Source organism: Borostomias antarcticus (genome assembly GCF_949987555.1).
Source record: "Borostomias antarcticus genome assembly, chromosome: 6".
NCBI lineage: Eukaryota > Metazoa > Chordata > Actinopteri > Stomiiformes > Stomiidae > Borostomias > Borostomias antarcticus.
Genome location: NC_140239.1, coordinates 10,057,858 through 10,080,928, shown reverse-complemented (window position 1 = coordinate 10,080,928; position 23,071 = coordinate 10,057,858). Strand labels below are relative to the sequence as shown.

The window sequence follows — 23,071 nt, the reverse complement described above, 5'->3', positions numbered from 1 at the left end:
TCCATAATAGCCATAACCATCTCAGTTAGTCATAACTATCTCAGTTAGCCATAACCAGCTCAGTTATCCATAACTAGCTCAGCTAGCCATAACCAGCTCAGTTAGTCATAGCTAGATCAGTTAGCCATAACTAGCTCAGTTAGCTATAACCAGCTCAGTTATCCATAACTAGCTCAGCTAGCCATAACCAGCTCAGTTAGCCATAGCTAGCTCAGTTAGCCATAACCAGCTCAGTTAGTCATAGCTAGCTCAGTTAGCCATAACCAGCTCAGTTAGCCATAGCTAGCTCAGTTAGCCATAACCAGCTCAGTTAGTCATAGCTAGCTCAGTTAGCCATAACCAGCTCAGTTAGTCATAGCTAGCTCAGTTAGACATAACTAGCTCAGTTAGCTATAGCCAGCTCAGTTTGCCATAACTAGCTCAGTTATCTATAGCCAGCTCAGTTAGCCATAAATAGCTCAGTTAGCCATAGCCAGCTGTGGCCAGCAGAATGAGGATCTGAATGAGGGTAAATAAACCCTCTGTGATTAAAGAAGGACGTTCTCTTTGAAGTCAGCCTAAAGAGGAATTAGAGAGGACAACTAAGACGGGGTACTGAAGTTGAGATAATAAAAAAAAAAATAAGAAAGTCGCACACTCAAAGGCTCATGGCTGAGACGTTGTCATCTATTAAAAAGTCACAGCAGAGGAGATTTGAGTAGGAGACTATCTTTTATTTTTTCCTAAAATAGAATCAAAGACGACTAACAGACTACTGTAATGTGTATTATAGTACCTTGCCCCGAGACCTCCTCTATTTTGCATAGGTTATTAGATTCCTGTTGTATAGGCTATACAGTAAAATTGAATGATACATGTTTGTCATAGATTCATACATAAATATAGTGGCCAGCATTATAGAAATATAGATGAACAAATAAAAAAACAAAAAACATGATTGTCTTCCGCTTTCAAAACTTTCCCAAAGACGGAAAGTCTCGCACAGTTATGTCCGGCTTGCTTAACTCGTTCATATCACTTCAGTTCATGTAATACTAGCTGGTATGCAGTGAATTGGGGAATAAACTGGTGCCACTGAACCCATGAACCATAGTTACTCACCTGCTACCGGTCCTGATCACAACCCACGCACACACACACAAACGCACGCGCACACACCCGCACACACCCGCACACACACACGCACACACACACACACACACACACACACACACACACACACACACACACACACACACACACACACACACACACACACACAATAATAAACTCATTTAATGAAAAACCACCAAGTCTTTTTGAATGTCTTTTCATCAAAAAGTCAACATTGTCCAGTGGTGGTCGTCCAATAAGAAACCCTGCTTGCTGGGGGAATTCGTGGAGGATGTCCAATAGAAACCCTGCTTACTGGGGAGTTCTAAGTGTCTATTTCACTATGTGTGGTGGCATCATGGCTGTCTTTGGCTGCTGGGGCTTGGTCTCCTTGCTCTCCGCATCCACTGTCCCCTCCTTACCTTTCTTCCGTGGAGGCTTCTTAATGGGGGTCTTCTTGGGCGTGGGGTCCACCACCGCGTCCCCCGCCCTGGACACGTTGAAGTCCTGCTTCTCCGGGCTCCTGGCCTCGGGCGTCCCGGCGGGCGCCACCATCTTGTGGAGGCCGGCGGTGGTGGGCAGCAGGGGTTTGGCCGAGCCCTGGTGGTGGTGTCCCGGCGCGGCGGTCCGCTTGGCCTTCTGCGGAGGGGTGGGCTTCTCCCGCTGGGCCTGGGGGGCGACCAGGCCGTTGGTGGTCTTGGCCAGGCCATTTCCCTCGTTCCTGTTGATGCTCTGGGTCTTCTCCTTCAGCTGCGCCGCCAGCAGGGTGGCCGCCTCCGAGTTCCTGTCCGGGTGGATCACCGTCGGGCTCTTGGGAGGCTCCCTGCTGGTGCCGTCGGACCCTGCGGCCTTCCTCTCCGGGGAGCCGTGGAAGTTGCTGATCTTCTTGAGGGCGTTCTGGACCACGCCGTTGATGTGCTCCAGGTGGTTGCTGCCGCCGCTGCCGCTGTGCTCGCTCCCCCGCTGGGGCTTGTGTTTGCTGGGGGAGCCGTTGAGCCCGGCGCCCCTCCCCTCCTGGCTCCTCTTCTCCCTGGCCTGCTCCCTCAGCCTCTGACGCTCCTCGCTCTTGACCGAGCCGTCACTGGAGCTCCTCTTTTTCTCCCTGGGCGCCACCGGCCCCCGCCCCTGCGGATCGAGCTGGGGAGACCCCGTGGCGTTGTTGCCGTGGATCCACGACACCTTTGGCTTGGTGGAAGGGTCTGGCGGGCGGGGCTTGATCTTCCCCGGAGAGGGCGGGGGCTTTCCGTTACCCCTGACCTCGGGGGTGGCAGCGGCGGCGTTGACCCCGTCGCCCTCGTCCTCTTTGGAGTGCTTGGAGAGGCGCCCGATGCGGGCGTAGAGAGCCCCGATGGCGGGCTCGGAGCCGCTGGTGGAGCCCTCGCTGTCGGACGACTTCAGCAGGGGCTGCTCGCTCCCGTCAGCGGTGGGGGCGGGGGCGGCGCCAGCGGTCGGGTTGCCAGGTTTGGCGGTGTCCTTCAGGGAGGTGTACTCTCCGGCGTCGTCCTCGCTGGCGACTGGCTGCTCAGTCACGAGGGCGGGGCTGCTCTTCCCCTTGCTCTCAGACAGCGACTCTGTGGAACGAGAGAGAGAGAGAGCGAGAGAGAGAGAGAGAGAGAGAGAGAGAGACCAGTAGCAGAGTAACGTTAGTCAGGTGTTGTATACAACTATACTACTATACTGCTGTCAATGTTGTCTGATGCACCATTGACCGAAGCAGATTCCTAGTATGTTGTAAGCAGCCTGACAATAAACGGATTCTGATCCTGATCTAACTACACTCTGAATACTGTATACTCATCTCAGCCAAACCAAATCTGTTTGTACTGTTGGTCTAGCCTGGCTCCACCGCCGCCGGAATCGCACGCACACTCTAATTTTTGGAATGCGATTCAGGGTCTGGAAAAGCTTTCGTCCAGAGTGATTTCTCGGTTAGAATTCCAATCAGGGCAATCAGTGTCCTTTGAATGCGATGACTCCTATGACGGAATTAAAACTGTGTTTGGATAGGACTTAAACTAATCGCTGAGGACCCCCACTTCAGCAATGAGTGTCCAGCTGTGAGTCCGGCTACTGTTGATCTGCTGTCATTTAGTACAGTACGTCATCATATTGTATTGCCTTTGTTTTATTACTGTGAAGCACTTTGAATTGCGTTCGCGTGTATGAAACTGTGCTATATAAATAAACTTGATTTGATCATCATCAATTTTCTCAACTTGAAACGCTGAAGACCATGAGATGCTGAGAAGCCACTCTTCTGCTTTTCACAATAATTCTGAGAAGTGAGTCATGCGTTGAACATGAGCCATGTGCTGACATTAGCCTTCCATTTCCTGTTTATGTTTCAACATCCACCACAGCAGCTGAGGCGCGGGGCTAGGTGTAGCTCAGAAGATGCTTATCTCCCCTCTAACGGTGTACGAATCATCCTGGGCCTGACCACCTCTCTAAACACTCCAGTTTGTGTACAGTTTGTGTGTATGTGTGTGTGTGTATGTGCATGCCTATGTTCTTAGTGTGTGTCTACGTATGTGTGTGTATATATATATATATAGAGAGAGAGAGAGAGAGAGAGAGAGAGAGAGAGAGAGAGATAGAGAGATAGAGAGATAGAGAGATAGATAGATACTTTATTAACCCCCCAGGGGGAAATTTGAAGTTTCAGCAGTTGAAATTACAGCAAGGTTGGAAAGAAAAGGACACTAGATACAGAGTAACGAAAATGACACTAGATAAGGGTTAGCATAAAAAGAGGAAAAACTGGGACTATATACAGTATATGTATATACTGTATATAGTCCCAGTAACAGTAACTGTACAGTATAAAATAATATTTGCATGTACATTTTTATGGTTCTAGTCCAAACCTACATTAGTGGTTATGACTATATTATTGGACATGACTTTGAATAGAATATAATGTTTATTTTGCCATATATAACCAGAACTGGTACATTGGAATTCTGGGTATCGCTTGTCATTAGAATATCTCATCAGCACTAATGAATTCCTCGTTCCAGCTCCTAGGTACGCAACTAGACATAAGGTTCCCAATCTGTCAGTTTACTATCTGTAGTCGAGCAGTCTGGACTACAAATTGACCCTCAACTACTTATTGCATTTGTTGTGACCGTGTCCTGCTGACCGACCGACCTTCATGAGGGACGCAGTAGACCGGCCCGTCGTCTCCGCTCTCGAAGGAGGAGAAGGATTCCTGGGAGGACCAGGACGAGGGCGATGGCTGCTCCGCCGCCGAGGGCGGCTCGATGAAGCTGCAGTTGAAGGTGTTCTCGGGGTCGTGGTGGGCTACTGGGGGTGGGGGTTCGGGAAGGGGGTGGGGGGGCAGAAGAGCAGAGCAGTCAGCGGGGGGGGGAGGGGAGCACATTACAAGAACAACAGCCCTGAGAAATCAGGGAGTCCCAGGGTCACAGGACACTGACTTGGAGGAAGATGAATTAGGCTTTATAAAGAACAGTTTGACAGTCAAGTAAAGCGCCTGATTTAGTGCTGGGAACTGTGATATTCCTGAACTCGCTGGGTATTCCCAGACAGCATTAGATTAAATCAAAGGATTCTCTTTCTGGATGGAGACGTCTCCCTCTTTGCTGAATGTAGGTCAGTTCTCCGTCTCTCCCTCCATCCATCCCTCCTCTTTGCATGTGGCTCTGCTCTGACCCAGCGTCCGAGGACAGCTGTGGGTTTGCAGAATGTTTGTGGTACGGTAGCTCTTCCTATCCGTCCCGATGAGGAGAGGACGTGCCTGGGGCGTTAACTGAACACTGACACTACTGAACACATAAGATACACATGTTGACACCCCCCCCACCCCCCCTCCCGTGACACATAACCCCACTCAACCCTCAGCTAAACTCTCGTTATGAGATTATCTGTACTGTCAGCACTTTCAGAAGTTTTCCAGAGAACATGGATCTCTGTCTGCTCATGCTGCATCTCTGTGGAACTCCCCAAAATCCCCCAACTGTAAATCTGACTAGCGCTGACATCAGCCCACACCATGAGACGATGAGACACCAGGAAGAAGCCCTACCGGAGGGGACTGAACGCTCTGGGAGAGCCGGACGCCGGTCGGGCCGGCGGTTTCGCTTCATCGCGGCTCTTAAGTACACTGACCATTTGTTGTTGATTTGTTTACGATGACTTTCACCAGAATCGCGAGGCGTGCTGTATTTCTGAGAAATTAATTTGGCGTGGATCAGTCGGACCGCGCAGCTGGTAGGAACCATAGACTGTGTACAGTATACAAACCCAAATATTTATCTTCAGAGACAGAAAAGTCACAGAAATTCACTTCACAGCTGCTTCACTTTCGTCCCGATGATATTTTGCTCAGATATGACTGAAGACTGAATGGCCTGTGAGATGAGCTCATCTTCTAGCCTGTCTGACAGGAGCTCCAGACTGGACCAATACGGTTCCGCTAGCCAGCAAATTGACACAGGCATCTCAAGCCACAGCTTCAATCAATGAACACAGAACAACTGCTGGCCTTGAATGCTCACTCCAGACTTGTAGTCTGATGGTGGGGGTGGTGGTGGTGGTAGGGGGGGTGTTCTCAGAGGACTGCAGGCACGTTAGAACCCCCCTGCCCCCTACTCACACACTCTAGTATGTTCTATTTGGCTCAAATGACTGACTGGACTAACAGGCTAACTCTCCTCATAGGCTTATAGGTTTAGGGTTATCGGTCTCTCTGACGGGACCGCCGCTCGACTAGACTGGACCAGTGCGGTTCAGCTATGGCCAACAAACTGACACCGCCATCTCAGGCCGCAGCTTCAATGAGCACAGAACAACAACTGTTGGCCTTGAATGCGGACTCCAGACTACAAGTCTGGTGGGGGAAGCGGGGGAAGGGTCTCAGCGGACTGCAGGCGAGTTAGAACCACCCCCTATCTCTACGCTACAGTGGCCAGAGGACAGCGGGGCATTGCTGACAGGCCCCAGCTGCGTAGCCCCAGCACAGCTGTCCCGGCCAAGCAGGTGGGCCCACTCTGAGGCACTTTCTGGGGGGCTTTAAGACATGGAGGAGGGGGGGGGGGGGGTACATAGGGATGTAGGGTGCGGAGTAAATACGGAATGACAAACTATAAGCAGAGCAGTGTGTGTGAGAGCTACGGGCCGTGTGGAAGTGGCAGAGGGGGGATGGGTGGGAGAGTGTGTTCAGAGATGTTGGGAGAGTAAGAGTGAGCGAAGGTTTTCTTCTTCTTCCCCGTCTCCCTCCGTCTCTCTCTCTCTCTCTCTCTCCCTCTCTCTCTCTCTGTCTCTCTCTCTCCCTCCGTCTCTCTCTCTCTCTCTCTCTCCCTCTCTCTCTCTGTCTCTCTCTCTCTGTCTCTCTCTCTCAGTCTCTCTCTCTCTCTCTCTCTCTCTCTCTCTGTCTCTCTCTCTCTCTGTCTCTCTCTCTCTCTCTCCCTCCTCCGATCCCAATTCCTCTTTCCTCTTTTGTGTGCCACATCTGTTGCCACTGACCCCAGAGGGGGGTAAATCACAGGTCTGACACGGCTGGGGTAACTTTGACCACTTCCTGTCCCGGGCCAAGCGGGCCCCCTCTGGAATGCGCGCGAGAGAGAGAGAGAGATAGAGTGAGAGAGTGAGTGTGTGTGTCAGAAAGAGGAGAGAGAGAGTGACAGGGACAGAGAGAGTGACAGAGACAGAGAGAGAACGACAGAGAGGAGAGACAGACAGATAAAAAGAGAGAGAGAGAGAGAGAAAGAAAGAGAGAGCGAAATGGAGCGACTAGCCTCTCTACTGAAGTAAAAGAGGGGTTTATCTGCATGGGTCCTGAAGTCTGTTTTTTAACACAGAGAAGAAAAATCTTGAAGACAGCTTTGTTTAGACAGAGAGCAACCTAGACTGTATCCCTGTGAAGGCAAGGATGAAAGGGTGGTTTGTTTGTAGGCGAATCCTGACCTCTGGCCAAAATGTCCTCTTCACAGCCTCTGGTGGACTGTTTGTGAAGGGGTGTTGGTGAAGAAGACGGCCGTCGCTAATGTGCCGTGACTTGAAGCGACAAAGACGATAGTGTTTCTGCCTCGTTTTTACACAGGCATGATGGAGACAGCTGCTCGCTTCAATGATCAGCTGAATAACTGGGGAGCCACATGCTTCTCTCCTCGGTGGTGGAAAGAAAAAAAATCCAGGTCACCACGCTTTAACTCCTTCAACGCTGCTCGGCTTTGAGATGGCCGGCCTTCAGTGTCGTATTTCACTGCGGCGCTACGAAAGCCTACGAATAGTTAAACGATTCCTCAATACTACAGGGTATACTTGAGACCTCTTCTGTGCACGCAAATGCAGTCACGCTACTCATGGTTCAACTGCTATGCCAATTGGCCGAGCGGTTAGCATTGTCGCTAACACGCTAACACAATAACAAAACGTTGTTTCGAACATATAGGCTTCTGTAAAGGACAAAGCGAATGCCTTGAGAGTTCATAACCTTCCTCCTTAAGAAACTGCCCAGCGTCTCTCTCTCTCTCACACTCACACACACACACACACACACACAGACACACACACACACAACCATGAGACCTCCAGACAGAGGTTTTCCACGTTGAGACAAACAGAGGCCCCTTTGATAGAATGTCACTCAGCAGCGCTAACCTGGCCCAACACCACTGGCTGCTGCTAATAACAGAGACTCCAAGAGGAACTTTGTGAGGGTAGGAGCTTTGTGAGGTTAGGAGCTTTCTGGGGGTAGGAGCTTAGTGAGGGTAGGAGCTTTTTGGGGGTAGGATCTTTCTGGGGGTAGGATCTTTCTGAGGGTAGGAGCTTTGTGAAGGTAGGAGCTTTGTGAGGGTAGGATCTTTCTGAGGGTAGGATCTTTCTGGGGGTAGGATCTTTGTGAGGGTAGGATCTTTCTGGGGGTAGGAGCTTTGTGAGGGTAGGATCTTTCTGGGGGGTAGGATCTTTCTGGGGGTAGGAGCTTTGTGAGGGTAGGATCTTTCTGAGGGTAGGATCTTTCTGGGGGTAGGAGCTTTGTGAGGGTAGGATCTTTCTGAGGGTAGGATCTTTCTGGGGGTAGGATCTTTGTGAGGGTAGGATCTTTCTGGGGGTAGGAGCTTTGTGAGGGTAGGATCTTTCTGGGGGTAGGATCTTTCTGAGGGTAGGAGCTTTGTGAGGGTAGGAGCTTTCTGGGGGTAGGAGCTTTCTGAGGTTAGGATCTTTCTGTGGGTAGGAGCTTTCTGAGGTTAGGATCTTTCTGGAGGTAGGAGCTTTGTGAGGGTAGGATCTTTCTGGGGGTAGGAGCTTTCTGAGGTTAGGATCTTTCTGTGGGTAGGAGCTTTCTGAGAGTAGGATCTTTCTGGGGGTAGGAGCTTTCTGAGGATAGGGTCTTTCTGGGGGTAGGAGCTTTCTGAGGGTAGAGGGTAGGGTTATAACGAGGAAAGGAGGGAAACAAGCAAAGAAAAGAGAAAAGAGTTGTAATAATATGAACACATGGCATTTAATAGTGCCAAGAATAACAAGGCCCTGCGACCAGAACATTCCTTTGAGATGAAACCTCATACCTTCCTGCTATAACCCCATACCCTCCTGCTATAACCCCATACCCTCCTGGCTCCTCTAACCCCATACCCTCCTGCTATAACCACATACCCTCCTGTTATAACCCCATACCCTCCTGCTATAACCCCATACCCTCCTGCTATAACCCCATGCCCTTCTGCTATAACCTCATAACCTCCTGCTATAACCCCATACCCTCCTGGCTCCTCTAACCCCATACCCTCCTGTTATAACCCCATACCCTCCTGCTATAACCCCATACCCTCCTGCTATAACCCCATGCCCTCCTGCTATAACCCCATACCCTTCTGCTATAACCTCATAACCTCCTGCTATAACCTCATAACCTCCTGCTATAACCCCATACCCTCCTGGCTCCTCTAACCCCATACCCTCCTGTTATAACCTCATACCCTCCCGCTATAACCCCATACCCTCCTGCTATAACCCCATACCCTTCTGCTATAACCTCATAACCTCCTGCTATAACCTCATAACCTCCTGCTATAACCCCATACCCTCCTGGCTCCTCTAACACCATACCCTCCTGTTATAACCTCATACCCTCCCGCTATAACCCCATACCCTCCTGGCTCCTCTAACACCATACCCTCCTGTTATAACCTCATACCCTCCCGCTATAACCCCATACCCTCCTGGCTCCTCTAACCCCATACCCCACTGGCAGATGCTTAAAACGTTTCAAGCCTATTCATTGTCTATCCTACGCAGACCAAAGTTAGCCTTGTGAGACCATCCTGATCTCATATTCTGTTTCTCTCTGCAGATCAGTCTGGAAAAACTCCATAGAGATCTGTTTGGGCCAGAACAGGATTTGTTCGGGCCAATCAGAGTCCTGGGAACTATAGCAGCACTAGATATGGGGACAGTGAGAAGCCCTGACAGATAGTTCATCCTGTATCTTTTTTAAAGTGCCTGCCCTTTTCCAAACAGTTTCCAACTGAGCTTTCCCAGATGGTTGTGCAAAAACTAACCATCTGGCGTGTCACATTAGACAAGGCAGCCCTGAAACAGAATTCTGGCTCCTATTGGCAGTGCCGTTTACAAATACTGACTTGCTTTGAGCTGAAGAGTGGATTTCCACTCACAAGCTGTGAGTTCAGGAGGTGTCTAAAGATGAGTGTTTATATGACAGTGTCCCCAGCATTCTAAGAGGGAAATTAATTTACCATAACTGAATATACTCTGACATCATGAGGACGTTGATAAAGCTGTGTTGGATAAAACCATGCTGCGTTCGGTTCTGAGGAGAGCAGCTCTTGGTTGAGCTGCTCTCAGGCGGGGCTTGGTTTGGGGCTTACCGACTACTTTGGGCAGCTTCTGTCGCCTCAGGGGAATCCGGGGGAGTTTGGTGCTGATTCGGCTAAATCGTCCACACAGGAGGCGCTTGGCTTTTTTGCTGTTGGTAGAGTTGTCTTGGTCAGGACTGGAAAAAGGGGATGACGCCATGGAAAACTCACTGCATTATCCACACCAACACGCTCAAAATGTGGGGTGAGTTTTTATCATATCAATATGTAGAAACTGTCTTCGTACTGTATTTATCTACATATGTACAGTACACTAAGCATGAATGTATTTACAACAAGCAGCATCGGCACCACAGGATAACACGCAATGTCAAATCAATCATTGAGAATTCCATTACACAGCACACACACACTGTCCCAGTTATGCTGTAAAAACAGAACTGAAGAACATCTGGAGTTGCGATGCAGGAGATATTTTTATGACCGGGGCAAACGTCAAACCGTTATGGACTCCATCTCCCAGCATGCACCCCCCGCCGGTCTGTCACTCACTTGTGGTGGTCTTTGTTCCTGCAGAGGCAGCAGCAGCCCAGGAGAACCAGCAGCAGGATGAGCAGGAAGGACACCAGGGTTCCTGCCGCGATCACGCCCATCCTCTGGTTGGGTTCTGGGGAACAGGACAGACGCAGGGGGAGGGGGGGGGGTGGTTGTGGGTGGGCGCCACGCTGGGACTATACACCTCTGCTGGTCAGCTGTTACGTTATCAGAACTCTAATAAAGACTTAGGATTTAGGATTAAACTCCAATTCAACTCCCAAATTAAATTCCCCCAAAAAATTTGTTCAGTCAGTGACTCTCTTGAAAGTGCTTCTGTGCTCGTGAACATAGACGGTCGAAACGCAGGATTTGGGAAATTGTTACTATAACCTCTGAAAAAACCCGAACTGGGACTCGTTGAATCTGACACATTGTGTAGCTACACACTTCAGAAACAGCCTGCAGAATCGCTTCTGCGCCGCGAGAATGGACCTTCAAGAGACGTTTTGAAACAGTAATGAATTCCTCTCTTCCTGCCCTCCCATCCTTCCCTCCATCTCATCCCTCCATCGTATTCATGGATGATTTACTCCGCCCCACCCCCTCTCTGTTTCTGGGCCAGCAGCAGGAGGCCTGACATCAACAGGACTTTATTGCATCACATAGCATTGGGACTACAGTATAATCATAGGAGAGATGTGTGTGTGTGTGTGTGTGTATGTGTGTGTGTGTGTGTGTGTGTCAGGAGGAGAGATGACACAAGCCCTGAGGAAAGCTATTTGTTAGCAGATATGTAGGGCCAGCCAGTGGCCTGGGTGGGGGCGTGGCCTGGGCGTGGCCGGGGCATGGCCTGGGCGGGGCCTGATGGAGGGGCGTACGCCCGCTGGGCTCACAGCTGGACAAAGGAAGGGGACCGGCGAGCCCCCCAGCCTGACCCGATGACATCATCACACCATTTCCCCGTTGACATGTCCATTTACTGAGGCCTCCAGTGACCCTGTTTCCTTAACCCCCCCGCCCCCCCACCCTCTCCACACACACACGCACACACACACACACACACTCACACACACACACACACACACACACACTCCTTTCTCTCTCGTCCTCTCACGATTCCTCTACTGCTCCAATCTTTAACTCTCTTTTCATTCTCCCTTTCTCTTCTGTTTTTCCCTCCTTTTCTCTCTCTCTTCCTCTCTCTCCCTCTCTCTCTTCCTCTCTCTCTCTCTCTTCCTCTCTCTCTCCCTCTCTCTCTCTCCCTCCCCCTCTCTCTCTTCCTCTCTCTCTCCCTCTCTCTTCTCATTCTGAACAGGAATGCTGCCAACAAACACAGCAGTAAAAAGGACACCAGTCTGGCCTGGAAACACTATCCAGTCCCACAATGTTAGCTCCACTACGGTGACCTGAATAGACATGTGTGTTAGCGCTCACGCTGTCCCCAGCCAACACTGGGACATTCTATACAGCCGTGTCACCGCTAGCAACTAGTTATTTAGCCAGACAAACAGTTCAAGTTTTCAGGGCTGGTGTGGACACATTCCGCTCTACGCTGCCATTTGGTTGATGTAGGAAAGTTTGCATTTTGTCACGAATATGTGTTTATATGTTGATATTTTTATGATTATGATTATTATAATATATATATAGGGTATATATTACCCTCCATTCAACTTCCTTCAAATGCATCACCTAAGCAGGCGCCTAAACACAACTTTATTCCAATGAAAGCGACGTGTTTTGGGCGACGCGGTGCTGTTGTCTTACGCAGGTTGCAGTCCCCGGACACGGGGTTGCAGTTCTTGTAGTGGCAGGAGCAGGTTTGGGCGCAGTTCACCCCGTACTGGCCCAGCTGACACGTCATGTTGCAGCTGGCATGTGGGAAAGACAACGACACAGTCACTTTCAGATCACCACCGCACGAGTCTCTGTATGACGACACAGACGTGCTGGACGATCAGATAGCAGCGCGTCAGGCATGCTGGACGATCACAGAGCAGCACATCAGGCAGGCTGGACAATCCAAGAGCAGTACATCCAGCATGCTGGACAATCACAGAGCAGTACATCAGGCATGCTGGACGATCACAGAGCAGCACATCAGGCAGGCTGGACAATCACAGAGCAGCACATCAGACATGCTGAACGATCACAGAGCAGCACATCAGGCAGGCTGGACAATCAGATAGCAGCACATCAGGCATGGTGGACGATCACAGAGCAGCACATCAGGCAGGCTGGACAATCAGATAGCAACACATCAGGCATGGTGGACGATCACAGAGCAGCACATCATGCAGGCAGGACAATCAGATAGCAGCACAACAGGCATGGTGGACGATCACAGAGCAGCACATCAGGCAGGCTGGACAATCACAGAGCAGCACATCAGGCAGGCTGAACGATCACAGAACAGTGCATCAGGCATGCTGGACGATCACAGAGCAGCACATAAGGCATGCTGGAACAGTCTATCAGAGAATCAGACATGCTAACAATATCTTATCAGCAATAATCAATTCCTCAATCCGGTTCCTAGGTACTAGACATATAACTAGACATAATATTAAGGTTCCCAATCTGGCAATTTACTATCTGTAGTCTAGCAGTCTATCATATTGACCCTCATCTACTTATTCCATCCAATCATGGATGACTGTGACTGTAATATAGGCTGTACAATTATTAAAATTCAAGTATACAGCTGTACAGTAAATTGTTATTGTCTGTTGTATAGGGAAGAGTCAATTGTTTTTGTATAGGCCAGGTGTTGTGGGGTGTTGTGCGTGGGGGGCGTGGCTTACTAGGTCCCGTAGAACCCGGGGTCACAGAGACACTCCCCCGTCTCCACGTGACACGCCCCGCTGAAGCAGTGGCCGCAGTCCTTCTCACAGTTCTCACCATAGGTGCCGTTGGGACAGCGTACCTCACACCTACAGCAGACACACATACACACACACACACACACGCACACACACACACACACATACACACACACACACATACACACACACACACACACATACACACACCCACACACACACCAACACATACGCATGCACACACACGCACGCATACACACGCACGCCCCCCACACACACACACACACACACGCACGCACACACACACACACACACATACATACACACACAAACACACACGTGCGCATGTATGACCACACGGACACACACACGCACACACACCACAGGAATTACATGATTACAGTAATTAACATCGGCAGTGAGGAGCACACACTCATCAGGCTGCACATTCATTGCTCCTGGTCATCTTTGAAGTTGTGCCGTCAAGTGGTTGAAATTCTAATAAAGAATGTTCTGGATTCTATGTGGGCATGTTGCGAAACACAAGCGTGTTTGTGTATCTGTTTTGAGTTGTTGCATGTGTGTGTGTTGATGCATGTGTGTGTATAAGAACCTGTGTACGTGTGTGTGTGTGTGTGTGTGTGTATGTATGTATGTATGTATGTATGTATGTATGTATGTATGTATGTGTGTATGTATGTATGTGTGTATGTATGTGTGTGTGTGTGTACTGTATATGTATACTGTATGTATGTGTGTATATGTATGTGTATATGTATGTGTGTGTATGTGTATACTGTATGTTCTGTATGTGTGTGTGTGTGTGCATGTATATGTGTGTATGTGTGTACAGGTATGTGTATGTGTGTGTGTGTGTGTGTGCGTGTGTGTGTGTATACAGTAGGACCCCACTTATCCGAACCCAACGGGACCGAAGGTCGTTCGTATCTCTGAAATGTCCGGATGACTGAAACATATGTTAAAATGCACCAAATTCAATACGTGGTACTTATAATAGGCTACACCGATAAATACCCTTAATTACTTTAAAATGCATCAAAATGTCAATCAAATAGCCAACTAAACTCATACAGCCTAGCCTATAATAGGCCTACAGTAGCCTAGAACAAAATAAACGAATTGCCACTTGAGTGCATGCTTTGATCAAATACAGTACTTTATTCTCAAATGAGACCTACGCTGCATCATAGTCTACTGTATTCGCAGAACAAAATGGTATAGCCTAAAAACAACCCAATATTAGAACAATTAGAGCAAATGATAATCAATAAATAAATAAATGAAATGACAGACAGGTTGTCGTCTCTTAGGCTATTGCAGGCTATTGAAAGTCTCTAAAACAACCGATGTAGGCTAACGGCTATAGGCTGTAGGCTATTATTTAACAAATAGGCCTAGTAAACTAATCTACATGCTTACAACACGTCTGTGTTCCTGAAGTCCATTAACTGGGAACGAAAAATGACTCGATGCTCCTCTGCTACAGGTTGCTGACGCGCTTTCTGGCTAGCAAGGAATGCAGCTCTCGCGCAGCACTCGTTTGCGTTTTGCGCTTGACATTAAAGTAACAAAGAAATTAAACTACAGCCTACAGGCAACATGTAGGTCTACATACAGTTCTGTTTTTATTCACAGTAGGATACAGTAGCCTACATGTTTATTATGACCGATTTAAATGCAAGTAGGCCTACAGTACTGTAATGAAAATCCCACCAGTAACCAGATAGCAGGCTAAAAAAAAAGAAACGTTTTTTAAGCCTGTCCGGTAGACTGGGAGGTTCGGATCTCTGAAGTTCGGATGAGTAGGGTCCTACTGTATATGTATCTGTGTGTATGTATGTGTGTGTGTGTACATGTGTTTGTGTGTGTATGTGTATGTGTGTGTATGTATGTGCGTACATGTGTGTGTGTGTGTGTGTGTATATGCATGTGTATGTGTGTGTGTATGTGTATGTGTGTGTATGTGTGTGTGTATGTGTGTGTGTGTATATGTACAGTATGTGTGTGTATGTATGTATGTATGTATGTGTCTGTGTGTGTGTGCGTGTGTGTGTGTCCTCTCACCGATCCCCGATCCAGCCGGCGTTACAGTGGGAGCACTTCCCGTCGATGCGATTGCAGAAGTGTCCGTCCTTACAGGGGGGGCAGGTGTCCTCACAGTTCTCCCCGAACGACCCCGGGGGGCACATCTGGTCACACTTGGTGCCGTTCCAGCCGCGCTCGCAGGTCACACAGCGGCCCTCCGTCACCTTGCAGGGCTGCTGACCCTTACAGTGGCCACACCTGGGGAGGGACGCCAGAGGTCAGGGGTTACAACCTCTACTCGGGTTTACTGTTCCCTGCACAGGAGTAGGGGGAGGGGCGGCTGTAGCTCGGGAGGTAGAGCGGGTCGTCTAATCATCGTAGGGTCGGCGGTTCGAATCCCGGCTCCACATGTCGAAGTGTCCTTGGCAAGAGGCTGAACCCCAATCGCTCCCAATGAGCAGGTTAGCACCTTGCATGGCAGCTGCCGCCATGTTTGGGTGAATGAGGGGCCTTCATTGTAAAGCCCTTTGTTTAAAAGCGTTATATAAGTGTAGTTAATTTACTGTGGTAAAGGCAGAATTTCTAAACGGTGGTTGAAACTGCCACAATGTGTGAAACCGATTACAGTTTGAGAGCAGCGGGGTGGGAGGTGCTGCGATATTTCTTTCTCGGCGAGATCTTCATATCTCTGCCCTGTCAAACCGCAGAGCTACCGAGCTGTTATCGCACGCCGCAGTTCCACGAACACAAGACGTTCCTGGATGCCTCTTTGTTTTTATAGGGGGAACATCAATACATCATCAGAACGTTAAAGCTAAGGTCCGCCAGGGGGATTTGGCCGCGTAACACCGGCGCAACAGCAGGGAAGCAGAGCAAGGTAAAGCAGTTAACCTGAATGATTCCAGCATGCTGCCTGATTATGGGGTAATGTGAATAGCGACCCTGCTTGGATCGCTCCACCGTGGAACACGTTAAGGGTTATCAGCTGCCACACGTCAAAATCACATTTCCTATCTCAGACCGCGAAATCCACACCGTGACGCAGCTCGTACAACCCGAACTGAACATTAAACCCCAACCGCCCTCTGAACTTGTTTTAATAACGCTATTAAAAACGTGTACTACACATGTTTCAGGCGGATTCCGGAACATTCTGATCTCTCTCTCCCTCTCTCTCCCCTCACCTGTTTCGGCAGTTCTGTCCGTAGAACCCGGCAGGGCACGGCTCCCGGCAGAACTTCCCGCGGTACCCGGGCGTGCACGTGCATGTGCCGTCATTCTGGTTGCACTTGCCCTGCGCACACTGGCAGTAGCGTTCACAGCGCGGGCCCCACAGGCGCTCGCGGCACTGGCACCGGCCCGTGAACTGCTCGCATGGCGAGTTGTTGCAGTTGCACTGGATGGCGCAGTTCCGGCCCGACCAGCCCGGGTTGCACAGGCAGCGGCCGTTGCTCTGGTCGCACACCGAGTTGACGCTGCAGTAGCAGCTGCTGGCGCACGACGGCCCCCAGAAGCCCGGGTGGCAGGAGCACTTGCCCGTCTCCTGGTCGCATTTGCCCTTCTGACACAGGCAGGCGTGCTCGCAGTTGGGGCCCCAACGGTTGTGGTTGCACGAACACTTCCCCGTCACGTCGTCGCACTGGCCGTTGGGGAAGCAGGTGCACTTCCCCTTGCAGTCCGGACCCCAGAACTGGGTGGGGCACTCTGGGAAAAAAACAAGACGATGATGATGTCATCAGCATGTCACAGTATTTAACTGTTTCTCCTCCACCACGACCAGAGACATCAGTCCCCTCCTAACAGAGCTGAGAGTCCTGCAGTAGACACAACCCAGATGGGGACTTAGGCCTGAAAACACAGGCCTCCCCTCCCACCTGACCCCCTGACACAGCGTCCACTTGAGAGAGACGGAACACTTTTAATTCGTCGACGTCGATGAGGTAAGCAGCTTACTGGTGTCACAGGTGGCTCCGAAGTATCCGTGGCGACAACGGCACTCGTTGGGTCGGACGCACACCTCGTTGTCCTTGCAGGTGAAGTTGCCCTCGCAGAGAGCTGCAATGAATGAGACGCTGCATCACAACAGACCCACACACAGGGCGGGGACTACAAGATTACACTGGACAACGGCAAGTATTTTGTAGAAGATCCATACTTTTTTTAACGTTATTTGACATTTATTTAACATGGCTGATTGACTGAGATTCTGTTCTCTTTTACCACAAAGGCCTTGGAAAATATGACAAATGTTCAATAAGTACAGAACAACATACAGTATCAGATGAGCTAGAAGGCAGTCAGGGTGACTGGGTAGGGTATGGTACGTACGTTGCAGACATTCATCTCCTAGCTGCCCCCAGCCACCACAGCAGACCAGACCCGCTGACCTGGAGAGAGAGGCGGGGTTAAACCAGAGTTAGTGGAGCAGTAAAAACAACTCATCCCAGACTCCTCTATCACTCCCTTACACAGCACTGAGTCAATACTCATCCCAGACTCCTCTATCACTCCCTAACACAGCCCACTGAGTCAATACTCATCCCAGACTCCTCTATCACTCCCTAACACAGCACTGAGTCAATACTCATCACAGACTCCTCTATCACTCCCTAACACAGCCCACTGAGTCAATACTCATCCCAGACTCTCCTCTATCACTCCCTAACACATCCCACTGAGTCAATACTCATCCCAGACTCTCCTCTATCACTCCCTTACACAGCACTGAGTCAATACTCATCCCAGACTCCTCTATCACTCCCTAACACATCCCACTGAGTCAATACTCATCCCAGACTCTCCTCTATCACTCCCTAACACAGCCCACTGAGTCAATACTCATCCCAGACTCCTCTATAACTCCCTAACACAGCCCACTGAGTCAATACTCATCCCAGACTCCTCTATAACTCCCTAACACAGCTCACTGAGTCAATACTCATCCCAGACTCCTCTATAACTCCCTAACACAGCCCACTGAGTCATTACTCATCCCAGACTCTCCTCTCACTCCCTAACACAGCCCACTGAGTCAATACTCATCCCAGACTCCTCTATAACTCCCTAACACAGCCCACTGACTCAATACTCATCAAAGACTCCTCTATAACTCCCTAACACAGCCCACTGAGTCGATACTCATCACAGACTCCTCTATAACTCCCTAACACAGCCCACTGAGTCAATACTCATCCCAGACTCCTCTATCACTCCCTAACACAGCCCACTGAGTCAATACTCATCCCAGACTCCTCTATAACTCCCTAACACAGCCCACTGAGTCAATACTCATCCCAGACTCCTCTATAACTCCCTAACACAGCCCACTGAGTCGATACTCATCACAGACTCCTCTATAACTCCCTAACACAGCCCACTGAGTCAATACTCATCCCAGACTCCTCTATCACTCCCTAACACAGCCCACCCTGTCGATGCTTTCATCTCCTCACACTCCTCAGTCATGTGGCGGGTGCTGAATACTTCACATGTCTGTTGGGTATTGTCCCTGGCCCTTGAGCCATGCTCTATAAATATGAATACACCGTACACATCCGTCAACAGAACCCCTTAGCCCCGACCTCGGCCATCCTGTCAGCATCCGACACTCAAAGCAAACGCGCCCCCTTTGATGTGTCAACCCCGAGTGATGAGGCACAGGCGCCGACCGACCACAGCCACACACACACGGCCCAGTCAGAACTGATAAGCCGAGCTAGGATAACTAGCACACCAGGGAGGAGGAAGAGGAGGAGGAAGAGTGTGATTGTTGGGGAGTCACGTCGGTCTAGTTTGAAGTGAGGCCCGGTCTGTAAGGAAACGACATATGCTTCTTCTCTCTCTCTCTCCCCCGCCCTGCCCACGACCTCCGCCTGGCCCCCGCCACACGTCGACTTCCTCTAAAGCGTTCGGGCGGCTTCCCGCCCGCAACCAGGCAGCGCACGCCGCTTCTTATCCCCCCCTAAAACCAGGCGTGTGTTAGAAAACCGCGACCCTAACCCCTCTGCACAGCGTCAAGGCTGGCCTGTCACTGGGGAAAGAAGCTCTGGGATTTACTGGGGCTGATTCACGCCCACGAGTTAACTGAACAGTAACGCTAGAATGAGAACAGCTAAAACCCTTTAGTCCTGTGATATATGGGACTGTCTGTAAGCCATAATATCTTTATCTATACCCTTTGGGATCTTAATGTATCCCATTCATGTATGGATTTGACCCTAATTGACCCTTGACTCACCATGCTATCTATCACAGCTTAGACAGACTGCTGTGAGTCAAAGACGCTTTCACCTTGATCTTTCGTGATCAAAAAATCTACATTTAACAGGCCTTTCTTGCCAAACACTGCCATGAATGAGCAGACAGCCGACACATTATATATGTCAAAGCTGACAAAATCAGATGGAAACATCTTCTCCCTGTGTGATCAAATGTCCGATAGTCCTGTCACAGTTCACATTCTCTGCTACTATGATAAACTGGATACCAATACACAATGAGTGTGGAAGATAAAGAGAAGAAGAGAAGAGAAAAATAAATAAATGCTGATCCAGGTAACAGGCGATACATGCACCTCTATTACAATCAACAAGCTAATTTAGGAAACACAGTAAACACTGGCCGACAGTGATAAAACACACAACTACTTCCTCCCATTCTCCACCAGAGTGAAGGCAGAAGAAGACAGGGCTAAATGGAACGAATGAAAGAAAATGCTACTGGTGGCTCACTGTTCACCAGTACAGCTATGTTACTGTCTCACTGTTAACCAGTAGTCATGTTACTGTCTCACTGTTAACCAGTAGTCATGTTACTGTCTCACTGTTAACCAGTAGTCATGTTACTGGTTCACTGTTCACCAGTACAGCCATGTTACTGTCTCACTGTTCACCAGTAGTCATGTTACTGTCTCACTGTTCACCAGTAGTCATGTTATTGTCTCACTGTTCACCAGTACATTCATGTTACTGTCTCACTGTTCACCAATAGTCATATTACTGTCTCACTGTTCACCAGTACAGTCATGTTACTGTCTCACTGTTTAGACAGTAGTTGTGTTACTGTCTCACTGTTCACCAGTACAGCGATGTTACTGTCTCATTGTTAACCAGTAGTCATGTTACTATCTCACTGTTCACCAGTACAGCCATGTTACTGTCTAACTGTTCACCAGTACAGCCATGTTACTGTCTCACTGTTCACCAGTAGTCATGTTACTGTCTCACTGTTCACCAGTAGTCACGTTGCTCACTGTTCACCAGTACAGTCATGTTACTGTCTCACTGTTAACCAGTAGTCATGTTACTGTCTCTCCGTTCACCAGTACAGTCATGATACTGTCTCACTGTTCACCAGTAGTCATGTGACTGTCTTACTGTTCACCAGTAGTCATGTTACTGCCTTACTTTTCACCAGTAGTCATGTGACTGTCTTACTGTTCACCAGTAGTCATGTCACTGCCTCACTTTTCACCAGTAGTCATGTTACTGTCTCACTGTTAACCAGTAGCCATGTTACTGTCTCTCTGTTCACCAGTACAGTCATGTTACTGTCTCACTGTTCACCAGTAGTCCTGTTACTGTCTCACTGTTCATCAGTAGTCATGTTACTGTCTCACTGTTAACCTGTAGTCCTGTTACTGTCTCACTGTTCACCAGTAGTCCTGTTACTGTCTCACTGTTCATCAGTAGTCATGTTACTGTCTTACTGTTCACCAGTAGTCCTGTTACTGTCTCACTGTTCACCAGTAGTCATGTTACTGTCTCACTGTTCATCAGTAGTCATGTTACTGTCTCACTGTTCACCAGTACAGTCATGTTACTGTCTCACTGTTCACCAGTAGTCCTGTTACTGTCTCACTGTTCATCAGTACTCATGTTACTGTCTCACTGTTAACCAGTAGTCCTGTTACTGTCTCACTGTTCACCAGTAGTCCTGTTACTGTCTCACTGTTCATCAGTAGTCATGTTACTGTCTCACTGTTAACCAGTAGTCATGTTACTGTCTCACTGTTCACCAGTAGTCCTGTTACTGTCTCACTGTTCACCAGTAGTCATGTTACTGTCTTACTGTTCACCAGTAGTCATGTTACTGTCTCACTGTTCACCAGTAAAGTTGTGTTACTGTCTCACTGTTAACCAGTAGTCATGTTACTGTCTCACTGTTCATCAGTAGTCATGTTACTGTCTCACTGTTCACCAGTAACGTTGTGTTACTGTCTCACTGTTAACCAGTAGTCATGTTACTGTCTCACTGTTCACATGTAGCCATGTTACTGGTTCACTGTTCACCAGTACAGTCATGTTACTGTCTCATTGTTCACCAGTACAGCCATGTTACTGGTTCACTGTTCACCAGTACAGCCATCACAACATGACTTTATATTGAGAGTGGTGCCAGAATCACAGAAATCCTCTTATCTCAGTATAAACTTGGAACATTAGGCATAGATGACCAGCAACATATGGAGGGAGAGAGTGTGTGACCACACTGTAAAATGAACTGGAAAGCACCAAACCTTGCGGGTGAGGATGTACCATTCATCTTTAGAGGGGTGTGTGGCAGCAGTGATTTATCTCAGTTTGGCTGTGAGGGTAGGTGGACACCAGCTGACAGCCTCCTCTCTACAGCAGGCCACGAGGGCTCAGATCTTTCAGCTGGATTACCAAGCATACGCAGACACGAAACATGCTTCTCTGTGTTGCTATAGCCATATTGCTCTGTGTCCAGTAGGCTATAGCATTAGATTGATGCATTTTTTTAGTTGATGGATATTCTTTTAGATAACACATATTCTTGCAACTACATTCTAAACATAGTTTGCCATATAAAACCATGGCAGAAGAACCCTCTGCAAATAGCTCCAGACAGAGCCGTACAGTCATAAATGGTTCTTTCTAACCTGAAAATGTTGGATCTCTAACCTTTTCCACTACTGTTAGAAATTGTTAGTTCTTTTTTCCTGAGACTGTGGTTGCCATCAGTCTGGAGGTTCGGGAAACAACTGGTAGAACAATGTTTTCCTGGATCTGCTTTAATGTGTTATGGTGTTTCATGGTGTTCCAATAGTGCCTCTAACCCTGATATCGCTAACTTTATAAAGCATGAAACATTCTAGGGCAAATCCTGCCTGAAGTAAAACACAGAGAGTTTTTTCCTAAAACCACTAAAATGTTGGCAGATAAATGTAATGTTTCCAAATAGTTTCTGAACCACTATGTGGTTATTTGCTATCGTATCAACGGACGCCACGACTTCATCGGTCGCGCCCCTAGGGAGCGCTGTGAGCACACTCAGTTCCAGATGTCCGCATCTGGACGCGGCTCAGAGCGACTCCTCCTCCTGGAAAGAAACGTTATGCATAGGAAAAGCAGACTGGTCTCAAAGTTATATCCACCAAAATGTTTGGTACGTGGAATAAACCGAAAAGAGCACGACTCTGAATTCAAGGTTTCCAATGAACAGTCGTCAAAACCCAAACACAATATATTAAAAACGTAGGCCTATCTAGATGGAATGAAATAATATAAAATACACGACCAATAAGCAACTACACGACGGTTAGTCTGGTAGCTGCATTCCTTTTCTTTTCGACAAAACAATTATTTGTTTAGAGTGTTGATCACAATTAGGCAACTTACCCGGGTAATTTGCATACATTCCTGCCTTTAGCACTGAGCTCTTGACTGAAACTCGAGCAGAAAAATAAACAAACCACCGCAATAAGTGCTAAAGTCTTTTTCAACTCCATTGTACAAGAAACAGCATCCTTCTAGA

The 23,071-nt window shown here is 48.7% G+C and overlaps 1 protein-coding gene across 1 annotated transcript; it reads right to left on the bottom strand.

Moving 5' to 3' along the window:
• Positions 1-1,425: 1,425 nt before the first annotated feature.
• Positions 1,426-23,045, bottom strand: scarf2 (scavenger receptor class F, member 2; the record flags this gene model as incomplete). The annotated part of the gene is made up of 11 exons (XM_084439471.1): positions 1,426-2,663; positions 4,246-4,401; positions 9,942-10,039; positions 10,443-10,557; positions 12,195-12,298; positions 13,232-13,360; positions 15,335-15,553; positions 16,480-16,999; positions 17,249-17,350; positions 17,624-17,682; positions 22,936-23,045. 11 exons carry the CDS (start codon positions 23,043-23,045, stop codon positions 1,426-1,428), a joined length of 2,850 nt encoding a protein of 949 aa, XP_084295597.1.
• Positions 23,046-23,071: the final 26 nt, after the last annotated feature.